Raw genomic sequence first — 12,474 nt, 5'->3', positions numbered from 1 at the left:
GTGGCGTGGTGGTTAAGGACGCTGGACTCCCACATGGCCGACCACGGTTCAAGTCCTGGACCTGGAGGCTTGCTCTCTCACTTTCCCTCTCTCTCCTTCTCTCTTGCTCTGTCCCTCTCTGGTCAAATTTTAAAAAATGAAATAAATGAATGAATAAATAAAGCTAAATAAAATAATTCTTTAAAAAAAGTTTATCTACTTTTCATTCAAATTTAGATGACTAGCTTGAAAACAAGCATACTGTCTGCCTCTGACCATTCCATAGTTACATAACTTACACTAGTTGTGCTGAAGGATATACTATATGTGTATGTCAAAGATCATACATTCAATGGGTTAACACATGAATTAAATAGAAAACAAAGACTATATGAAGAATGCTATAAGGCATAAATAGCAAATAAGTTGTTGTACGTACGTTAAAAATGTTAAATAGTCAGAGAAGGGAATTATCACTATGGACTAGAGTAACCATGTGAAGTCGATGAAGTCTGAAACCTGAACTAGATCTTACAAGAACAAGTAATTATTGCTGAAAAATAAGTCAAATAAAACAAATATATCTAAAATATCTATAATTAGTATTTTCAGGTAGTACCAAAAATACTAGTTCTTAGAGGAAGGCAGTTTCAGAATAATAATCAATGAGAACTTGAAAGAGAAGAGAGGACTCCATCTATCATTTATTGAGTGGCAACTATGTGGCAGGCCCCATGCTCTGAGCTGCAGATAAAGGGGTAAGTAAGAAATAGCTTTGTCCTTAAAGAACTTGCTGTCTAGTAAGGAAAACAGAAATAAAACAAACACTATCAAACAGAAATAAAACAAACACTATCAAGTGAATAGTATTGATCCAATGGAGACTTCAGAAGAATAGGAGGAAAAGCATGAAATTAGTTGGAAAGTCTAAAATGAATTTTTTTTTCTTTTTTTTTTAGAATTCAGGAAAGAGGCTCCACAGTGCTGAAGCAGTAGCACAGCACTCCGTAATGCTGGAAGCCATATGGACCATTGGGGTTCGGTTGCCAGGTGGGTCTGTACACACTAGGTACTTACATGCACTTACATGCACTTACATGCATGCCCGTGATCCCAGCTGGCTGAGAAAGCTGAGAGGAGAATCATAGTGTGAAACCCTGTTGATGGTGCTTGTCTGACTCTCTCATGCTCAAGAAGGAAACTATTTTAAAAATTTAGAAAAAGAGAATACTAATAAAAAAGATCCTCTGGGGTCAAATAAAACAGGAGAGAAGCCAGCAAAATTATGGAATGTGTTTTTCATTCTTTTACAAATAAGAGTGAAGTGAGGTAATAGGAAAATGAATTTTAACCAAATTGAGTAAAATCTCAATCAAAGGCTCTAACTGTCAGATCACCCAAAAGGCTCCTCACTTTCTGATAACAGCCTTATGGGAAAAAGAGTCAACAATGTAAACATTAATTAGGGTAGAGCCACATGTGACTTAGATAGCACCCCCCCCCCTCACACCACGTGAGAAGGTAGATGACCAGGCTTTTTTTCCAGGAAGAATAAGGGGAAATGAGAAAGAACCTGATGACATTAAAGAGAATTTAGTTTATGTCCTTGAGAGAGAGAGCTGCAGGGTACGACGTTTGTCTTCTATAGAATACGGCAGAAGTAAACATGAGCAATTATCGCTTAGTTTCATAGCCAGATTGTTCTATCTACTGTCTGGACTCCTCAACCTTGCTGCCTGACGGGAAGCCCAGACCAAGGACAGAAACTCCCACTGCAGGGCCCTGCAAAGAGGCCTGGGTAAGAGCAACTGTTAGGGCCTATACCCTTGCTGGTTCTTCTTGTCCCTTCTGACTTGAGGAAGCTGGGCCTGTGCAGGGGGAAGAATGGAAAGAAAAATAATTAACATTAAAGATTGATTAGTGCCAAGACAGGGGAAGTCCAGGGTGATTTGGAAATCCACAGTTAGAAACTTAGGCTAATCTTAGAAAAGTTCTAGACAACTTCCCAGAAACTCCCATGTATAAAATGAGGGAAAGTTGGTCTCACACCTTGGGAACAACATCTGCTGACCTTAAAGCATGAGAAAAGTCCAACGTTGCTGAATAGAGAGCACAAGGAAGGAAGAGGTGAGAGACTAGATTATACTGGTAAGGCTATGACAAGATCCAGTTTGTGTGTTACAGGCATCTCTGACTGCACTGTAGGATACTCTGCGGAGGCAAATGGAAGAACATAAACTGGAAGGCAGCGCAGCCAGCCAAGAAGTTTTTGTTATAACTAAGGAAAAAATGTCTATGACCTATTTTAGTAGAATGGTAGGGGATTACTGGGAGGGGAATAAAGTGAAGGGATATATAAGAGAATGAACTGACCAACAAAATAGGTACAGGGAAAGCGTTAAGATGACTCTGAAGTTTGTGCTAGAGTTAAGATGACTCTGAAGTTTGTGCTTGGGACACTGCATGAATTGATGCAGTTTTAGAGATGAAGAATAAGAGAAAAAACATGACCACAAGAAAAGAGAAGGAAAAATACTGACAGAAAAAAGGAGGGAATTTCTTTGTTTAGGGTAGAAACTCTTGCTCTATAATTCTGTCTTATCCTTGAACTTCTAAACAGAGACAGGATTGGGACCAGCAGTTAGTGTAATGGCTAAGTCGCTGGACTCCCACATAGTTGACCGCGGTTCGCGTCCTGGATCCGAAGGCTTAAAACTCACGCCGGGCACGTGTGTGTGCATGCCCAAGATCCCGAGAGGAGAATGGAGGAGAAGGGATTGTGGTGTGGCCATCCCCCATGGGGGGTGATTTCTCGCTTTCTGTCTCTCTGTCTCTCTCTGTCTGTCTGGCGAGCGTGCGCGCCCTACAGCAAAAACCAAAAAAAAAAAAAAAAAAACAATAAAACAGAGACAGGATTTGAACAATTCCTCAGCAGCCAAGTTAATGTGATTACCCTCAACAAATTCTACCTTCAACTACAGATCTGAGTATAAACCTGCAAAACAACTGTCCCAAATGTTCAGGGTAAACAGAAAACTGACTTATTCCAGTCTTTTTATCTGTTAAGAGCAGTAACCAAGAGTCAAGCTGGCTAGGATCCAATGCTGACTCTAGTTTTTACTAGTTGTGTAACCCGGGGCAAGTTAATGAAGCTTTTTGTGCCCTAGTTAGCTTACCTATAAAATGGGCATAATAGAAATATTTATATTTATATTTATATATACTGAATAGGACTATTATGAGGTATGAGTATTTGAATATATGTAAAAATAAAATTAAAAAGGCAATATATGTATGCATTAATACAACTTGTAGAATACTTCTATGTTTTACATAAGAAAAAAAATGGGACACTTGAGGTACTGGGCAAATTAAGTTGATGGGACCATCCTTCCAACCTCAACCCATAATTATACTAAACAAAATAATAACAATAATTAATAATAATAATAAAGTAATATACAACAGAGTTTGGAAGAAGAAAACCACCAGGTACATTAGAAACCAAAAGAAAAGTCAAGGTTGATCCAAGAGGCATGTGCCAGTGCTGCCTTGGTGGGGAAGGTCTAAGAGGTGGATGCCAGAGAGACACAAGCCAGAGGATGGAGAGATGAGATTCTCTACCCACATAAGGGGCGGATATACGGCAATGGATCCCAAATCATGGTAGGAGGGCCTTGGATAGGGCCAGACCCCAGGAAACGTGGGGATGGAAAAACTGCCCATGGACCTAGGGAAGCAATGAAGAAAGATACTATCTGCTTCTTGATCTGGGTGGGAGCAATGAAAAATAGAAATCCCCAGCTTGTGACATATCTACTTATGAAATCCAAATTTACAATTAGCAGCTGGAGAGCAGAGAAATATTACAGCTTTAAAAGGACCAGATATAAAACTACTCTGTAGAGGTACCTCCACAGCCTGGGAGGTAGGAAACCAAACGAGCTCCGCTGAAGATGAGCTCTATAAAGCTATAGCCCATTGTGAGGGACATCTGCCAGGAAAACAGAACTAGATGTAGGACAACATGATATATAAGAATACTTGAAAAAAGGGGACCAGCAGTTGGTGTTAAATGGCCATATCACTGGACTCCCATGTAGTCGACCGTGGTTTGAATCCCAGACCCAGTGGCTTAAACTCACACCAGGCGCATATGCATGCATGCCCAAGATACCAAGAAGAGAATGTAGGAGAGGGGACTGCAGCATGGCCATATCCCCTGGGGGGGGTGATTTCTCTCTTCTGTCTGTCTGTCTCTCTCTCTCAGTCTTATCAGCGAGCACATACACCCTATAGCAAAAAGCCTCCCCCGCCCCCCCAAAAAAGGAATATTTGGAAAAAGGATTTAAATTGCTATGTTTGAAATTATTACATATAATATAGAAGAATCTCTCGTTACGAGAAAAATAGCAAATTTTAAAACCATCACCTAGAATTTCCAGAATTATAAGATACAGTCACTACGATTAGAAATTAGGGACCGGCAGATGGCATAATGGTTATGTTGCTGGATTTCCACATAATCAACTACAGGTTGAGTCCCGGACCCAGCAGCTTAAAACTCACACCAGGCGCATGTGTATGCATGCCCAAGATCCAAAGTGAAGACTGGAGGAGAAGGGATTGGTTGTGGTCATCCCCCCTGGGAAGAAAGGATCTGTATTTTAAAGTTAATTTAATTTTGCACTAAAATGTAAGATAACGAACAATGACAACCACAAAATCTGGATTCTGTCCACAAACATTTTGGTTTTATCTTGAGAAGTCATTGGCAGAATATGTAGGCAATTTGGAGCAGGAGCTGTTATCTATCAGTTTTCTTAAAAGAAAGATGCTTTCTCTCTTGTTGAGTGCACATGTCCTATAGTAAAAATCTCTCTTAAAAAAAAGAAATGAAAAGTCCTTGGATTATAGCTCAGACACAGCAGCACTTGCTGCTAAGATGTACTCTGTATGATGGGACAACATAGGAGGCTGGAATCAAACCAGCCAAGTCAAACCTAGAGGCAGGGTGTAATGACGCGTATTTTGTAACCCCAGTAATTTAGGGAGGCTACGACAAGACAACTGTGAGCCTGAGGCTAGTCTTGGAAACAGTGAGACTCTGTCCAAAAAAAATGAGCTGGTGTGGTGGGATACACCTGTAGTCTTTGCTGGGAGGCTAAGACAGGAGGGTTACAAAGTGATTCTCTGTCTTAACAAAAAAGAAGAAAAGAAAGAAAAAGAAAAGTCAAAGAAAGATTAAAGATAAAAATAGACCAAGCTGAGAACCCAAAATTAAAAAATAGATCTGAGAAAATTACTCAGAATATAACAAGAAAAATAGAAATGAAATGAGAAACTATTGCTTGTTATTAAATATAGCAAGCAATTCACCATGCACACTTACTAACATGCAATAGAGTATATGCATTAGAACTGGGATATAAAGTAACATCTTTTATGGAAAGCAATTTAGTTCTATGTATCAACAGGTTCAAATATATTAATACACGTCTACACATTATTCCTACTTCTAAGAATCCTACAGCAATGTGATCAAATATACATGTACAATACAAAGGTACTTCAAAAAGTTGATGAAAAAATGAAATTAAAAGATAGCCTGGGGACCAGCAGATGGCACAATGGTTACTTTGCTGGACTCCCACATAGTCGACTGCAGTTCGAGTCCTGGACCTAGTGGCTTAACACTCACGCTGGGTATATGACCATGCATGTCCCAAATCCCAAGAGGAGAATGGAGGAGAAGGGATTGTGGTGTCGCCATCCCCTGGGGGTGATTTCTCACTTTCTGTCTTTCTGTCTGTTTGGTGAATGCACACATCCTACAGGAAAAATCCCCCCCCCAAAAAAAAAGTTGATATGAACTTTTGGAAGATCTCTTCATGTAATATTATTTATAGCAGTCAAAATCTAAATACCGGGACCAGCAGTTGGCATAGTGGCTATGTTGCTGGAATTCCATGTAGTCAACCACAGTTGGAGTCCTGGACCCAGTGGCTTAAACTCACACTGGACACGTATGCGTACGTGGCCACGATCCCAAGAGAATGGAGGAGAAGGGATTGCGTTGTGGCCATCCCCTGAGGGGTGATTTCTCACTTTCTGTTTGTCTCTCTGTCTTTCTGGTGAGTGCACATGCCCTGTAGCAAAAATCTCTAAATAATAATAATAATAATAATAATAATAAAGTAATAATTCTAAACACCACATATAGCAGGAACCAGCAGTTAGCGTAATGGCTATGTCGCTGGACTCCCACATGGTTGACCGCGGTTTGCTGGGTGCATGTGCGTGCGTGCCCAAGATCCCGAGAGGAGAATGGAGGAGAAGGGATTGCGGCGTGACCATGCCCCCTGGGGGGTGATTTCTCGCTTTCTGTCTCTAATGTCTCTGTCTGTCAGGCGAGCGCACACGCCCTATAGTGAAAATCTCTCAAAAAAAAAAAAAAACATAAATAGGTAAATTTAGTGATGTATGAAAGAATGGGTTAACAACATGGTCTTTAGAAGTCTTTCAAAAGTTTTATTTGGGTGATTTGGTTTTTGCAACTGAGCTTTTAATAAACCAAATAGTAGAGATTTCAAGACTGGATTCTCTGAACTTTGAATTATGTGCTGTTGATACTAGAAACATGAACTTTGACATTCAATAGAAAGCAGTTAGATTTAAGTCTTTTCAGGAAATGAAAGTATTTCTATAAGAGGACAATTCCAACCAAAGACATGGTATTTGATCAAAGAGGTCATGGAAGAAAAGAATTGAAAGTAAATCTGAAAAATTAAGCTGTGAGAGAACTATGAAAGTCCTTAAAGAGCAGGGATAAAACGTTTGAACTTTTTTCTGTAGTCATTAACATCCATGAAAGATTTCTCAACAACAACAACAAAATTATGATGAAAAAGTACCTTTGTAAAATAAACCTGGCAGTAATGACAGAGTATTTCACAGAATTTCCTTAAAGTTTTTTGATTCTACTCCCCCAAGGGTGGAATGCAGGGGTACTCCCAGGAGGCACAGAGGCTAAAGGGTAGGCTGCTTCAATAATCTGGATTTGAGGTGACACAGAGTTGAATTACTGTGATAGAAACTGGGATAAGGAGGAAAGTATCTATATTTTAAAGTTAATGTAATTTTGTACCAAAATGTAAGATAATGAACAATGACAACCATAAGATCTGGATTCTATCCACAAACATTTTTAGTTTTTCATCTTGAGAAGTCATTGGCAACTATGTAGGCAATTTGGAGCAGGACCTGTTATCTATCAGTTTTCTTTAATAAAATGCATAGTACATGATTATCCTGTACAGGGGCCAGGTGGTAAAGACAATGGACACCAATATGACTGACCATGGTTCAAGTCCCAGACCTGGTAGATTGCTTTCTCACTTTCCCTCTATGTCTCTCTCTCTGTGAGTGCATAGTAAATATAAATATAGCGGGATCAGGAGTTGGTGTAATGGCTATGTTGCTGAACTCCCATGTAGTTGACCATGGTTCTAGCCCCGGACCCGGTGGCTTAAACTCACGCCAGGTGCGTGTGCGTGTGTGCCCAAGATCCCGAGAAGAGAATGGAGGAGAAAGGATTACGGCATGGCCATCCCCCCTGGAGGGTGATTTCTCGCTTTCTGTCTCTCTGTATTTCTGGTGAGTGCACATGCCCTAGAGCAAAAACCTCTCCAAATAAATAAATAATAAACAAACAAACAAATAAATATAGCAAATTAAGGGAACTACCGGGTGGCATGGTGGTTAAGGCGCTGGACATGGCTGGCCATGGTCTGAGTCCCTGTCTCTCTCTCTCTCTCTCTCTCTCTCTCTCTGTGTGTGTGTGTGTGTGTGTGTGTGTGTGTGTGTGTGTCTCTTTCTGGTCAAATTTAAATAAATGAATAAATAAAATTAAATAATTATTTTAAAAATATAGCAAAAGTAATAATGATGATCATGATAATTTTTTTTTTTTTATAAAGAGTTGAAAAAAAATTTTTGATGATTATCCTGGGGCTGGCAGATGACATGGTGGCTAAGGGCACTGAACTCTCACATTGCTGACTGTGGTTCTAGTCCTGGACCTGGCAGCTTGCTTTCTCACTTTCTCTCTTTCTCTGTTCCTCTCTGGTCAAATTAAAAATAAATAAATAGTGTCCAAAAAGAAAGGTCTTTTATGGTATCAAATATCATGCAAATCTTTAAACAATGCTGATTTCTTATCAGTTCCTCCATATTAGTTAAATCAACTACTCAGTCATTGTTAATGTAGACATGGATTCACCATTATGAATGACATGTCATAGAGGTATAATCTGAATAAAAAAAATTTGAGTAAAGAAACTTAATTTGGTTGTAGTTCTAACATAATTTTATGCTTTGGTCTAGATTACCTATTTTAATCTTTATATTTTATGTCACTCTGGTCTTTTTCTGTATCTTTTAAATATTATTAGTATCATCATATTCTGTTTTTGGTGGTTCTTGGTGAATATATTGCATTTTTTGTTTTTTCTTTATAATTGCCAGAGGTTGTGTGCACTCTCTAGAGAGACAGAGAGGGAAAAAGCACCCTTCTATGAAACATGGTCATACAGCAATTCCTTCTTTTTCATTTTTCTATCTTGTCGCTCTTTTGGGAGTGTGCACATGTGTGCACACATCCTAGCATGTCCCTTGGGCCTCTAGGGCTGAGAGTCAAACTGTAGTCAGCCATGTGAGATTAAGCTCCCTTCACCTCTAAACTATAGGGCCAGCCCAAGATGTTGTTCTAAAACCGAATTGATAGTTTCAGTTTCATAACTCTGCAAATACACTAAAAAACACTGAACAATACACTTCACATGGGTAAATTATTATGTGAATTAGATCTAATGAAACTGTTATTATTTTAAAAGTCCACTGAATATTAATAGTGTTGGGACCAGCAGATGGCATAATGGTTATGTTGCTGGACTTCCACATGGCCAACCATGGTTTGAGTCCTGGACTGGGAGACTTGAAACTCACATAAGGAGTGTATGTGTGCGTGCTCAAAATCCTGAGAGGAAAATGGAGGAGAAGGTATTGCGGTGTGGCCATTCCCCCAGAGGGTGATATATCACTTTCTATCGCTCTGTCTCTCCAGCAAGGGCATGTGCCCTATAGCAAAAATCTCTCCCCCCAAAAAGAAAATGAATAGTGCTAAATAATACAATATTCTTCCCTGCAATTAATAAGCAAATTGATTTAACTATTATACTTTCCAAAACTATTATTGTTGGGACCAGCAGTTAGCGTAATGGCTATGTCACTGGACTCTGACATAGTCAACCACAGTTCGCGTCCCAGACCCGGTGGCTTAAAACTCATGCTGGGCATGTGTGCATGCCTGCCCAAGATCCCGAGAGGAGAATGGACGAGAAGGGATTGTGGCGTGGCCATCCCCCCTGGTGGGTGATTTCTCGTTTTCTGTCTCTCTGTCTCTCTCTGTCTGGCAAGTGCACACGCCCTATAGCAAAAACCTCTAAAAAAAAATCCCAAAACTATTATTGCTGAATAATACAAAAGTTTGTTGAACTGACTTTAAAAGAATGCCTGAGGTACATCTGGACAGACACAGAATATTTATGCTTAGTTTACTTTAATATTAATGTGAAATTTCTTCACAGTTCCTTGGAACATATAAACTAAACCTAGGAGTTAACTAAGAGAAACTAATTCACAATTAAAATTGATAATTATAAGCACAATAACTAAATCAATTATATTTCAGTGGACTCCACTAGATATATGCTGTGGCTAAAGTCTAAAGCAACTATTAAGAGTTTAAAGTCTAGGGGCCAGCAGGTGGCATGGCAGTTTAGGTGCTGGATACTCCCACATGGCTGACAGCAGTTTGATCCTGGACCTAGTGGCTTGCTTTCTCACTCTCTCTCTCTCTCTCTCTCTCTCATTCTGAATCTTTATCTGGTCAAATAAAAATAAATGAAAGAATAAATTAATTAAATAAATAATTTTTTTTAAGTTTAAGGTCTAAAAATCATGATAATTTTTCAATTTATAAAAGAATAATTTTTTCAATGTTTAAAGACTGATTTTTAGGCTACTTATAATAAACTCTTGATAATTCATAACTAATGGAGAACGAAGAAAAAAGTTACTTCTGAAAGATTATTAGATAGGCAAGTTCACAGATACATATATTAGATCAAAAAAGATCAACAGGTGGCATGAAGGTTAAGGTGCTGAACTCCTACACAGCTGACCACAGTTCAAGTCCCAAATCTGGTAGTTTGAGAATCATGTTGGGTACATGTGTGTGCATGCCTAAAATCCCAGGAGGAGAATGGAGACAAGGAATTGGGGCATGATCTTCCTCCTAGGGGGTGATTTCAAAAGGCAAGACCTGGAAATAAGCACCCCTTTATTTTATAAATGGAAGAACTGAGGCTCAGAGAACTTAAATGTACTGTTCAAAGTGTTGACTCATAAGTGGTAGAGGAAGGATATGTGGCGTAAGATATTCTGACTCCAAAACTCAAGTCTTCTGATATTCAAAGCAGAATTATCAGTATATAGCCTGAATTAATTTATAGCTAAAAATATTGACTTTATATTTCTTTTTTTTAGATGAGTAAAAACATTACTTTTTAGCCACCAGGTCTGGGACTCGAATCACAGTCAACCATGTGGGAGTCCAGCACCCTTAACCATCAAGTCACTTGCTGGCCCTGAACAAAAACATTATTAATTCCTAGTGTGAGATCCTCAATGAGCAGAAATTTTAAATAGCACTTTTTAATTTTCAAAAAAATTTTTATCAATTATAATTCTGAATTCAGAACCAAAAATTATCTGAAATACACTGTCAAACAAAACTATAAAGGGTCAACACCTATGATAATGTTAAGAGTGACTTCAGTGATTTTTTTTTTTGGTAGTGCTTATTTTTATTTATTTATTTATTTTTTACCTTTAGCCATGTCACACTCCTTAATCATTTTGAGAAAGTTGGAAATTTCCCTATCTAGTCTCTGTTGACATGCTTGTGCTTTCTGGAAAGAAAAAAAAGACAAAATTAAAACAAAGAAATTAAAGTTTTACATTATTTACACTTGAAAACTTTTCAGTTCATAGCTTGATTTACTGTAATAATTGAAACATATTCCTTGTAAAGGGAAAAAGGTGAAAAGAACTTTCCTTGGAAACTGAATATAACATTTATTGGGTCACTGGAAAAGTCATGACGTATTTTTCTGTGCATAAATACGTCATGACTTTTCTAAGGACCCACTAGTTAATCAAGTATAAATTTAAAAATAAATACTTCTAAATTCTAAATATTTTACAGCTAACACATAGATACCATACCAGATGTATTAATTATTATATTATACAGATTGAGCATCCCTTATCCCAAAATCCTAAATCTAAAATGCTCCAAAATCCCAAAGTTGTTGAGCACAGATATGATGACACAAGTGAAAATTCTACACCTGATCACCTCCCATAATGGGTCACAGTCAAAATGCTACAATACAAAAATACTGTACAAAAATTCCCTTCAGGCTGGACGGTAATACATAGAACATAAATGAATTTCATATTTAAACATAGGTCCCCTCCCCAAGACATCATTTTATGCATATTATTCCAAATTCTAAAAATACCAGAAACACTTCTGGATCCCAAATATTTTAGATAAAAGATATTCAACCTTTATCTTATTATTCTATGTATATCTAAGGAGTTAGATTTCTCCGGCTCATTAACAGTTTTGGAAGGCTTGATCAAATTCATCAAGAAATGACAGAATACCTTCCTTAAGAATCTTTTTTAAAACTCTTTTTGTTTAAAAAAAAATCCAGATGGTCCTAACATTTGGAAAGCACAAACTGATTCCGTTCAGCAATCTAAGTGCATGCAGCCCCCACATAATCAGACCAATAAGGACATTTTCTTAGTAAGTCAAAGCTTATGAAAATAAGGTAAAGTCAATTATAGAAAGCATCTTTCCTTGTAATTTCAAAGTTCTACATATTTAGATCCCTCACAGAAAAATGTAAATCCAGAATTTCATGATGTAATTTGCATCTCATCTCAGTACAGATTTGGAAGTTCAAATGGAAAATCAGTTAAATCCACTGAAGTGAGTTTTACATGTAGTTTACCTTTTCAAAGGTGGAAAGAATAAGCAAGAAAGTTTTCATTGTAAATTTTCTGGACATGGCAATAGAAAATCTTTATTCTGAGGACCTTAATGCTTCTGAATATTAATTCACAATATTGTAGGTAGATTAATATATTTAGCCTTATGAAGCTTCCCTACTTTGTACTCCGAACCTCAACCAGCCCATTACAAAGCATTTTTGCTTCTCCAAAACCAAGTCGACTGTAGCTCAATGTGCCAAGAAGACACAGGTATTTTTTTTCCTTCTATTTCAACTTATAAATTTTTTAGTGCTTATAAAGTTCACTCAGCTCAATCACAGTAGAATTATTCATGGTACCACATTA

General features: G+C 37.9%; 1 protein-coding gene across 1 annotated transcript in view; it reads right to left on the bottom strand.

The window, feature by feature from the left end:
* OSBPL1A (oxysterol binding protein like 1A) overlaps nt 1–12,474 on the bottom strand; it is a 274,120-nt gene that overhangs the window by 154,414 nt on the left and 107,232 nt on the right. Inside the window, exon 14 of the mRNA XM_006163672.3 lies at nt 10,931–11,012. Coding sequence (XP_006163734.1) covers nt 10,931–11,012 — 82 coding nt within the window. The remainder of the gene's footprint in view (nt 1–10,930; nt 11,013–12,474) is intronic.

The sequence above is a fragment of the Tupaia chinensis genome, unplaced genomic scaffold, assembly GCF_000334495.1.
Source record: "Tupaia chinensis unplaced genomic scaffold, TupChi_1.0 Scaffold142717_1, whole genome shotgun sequence".
NCBI classification, from domain to species: Eukaryota; Metazoa; Chordata; class Mammalia; order Scandentia; family Tupaiidae; genus Tupaia; species Tupaia belangeri.
The sequence above is the reverse complement of the archived record's forward strand: the minus strand, read 5'-3'. Positions and strand labels throughout refer to the sequence as shown.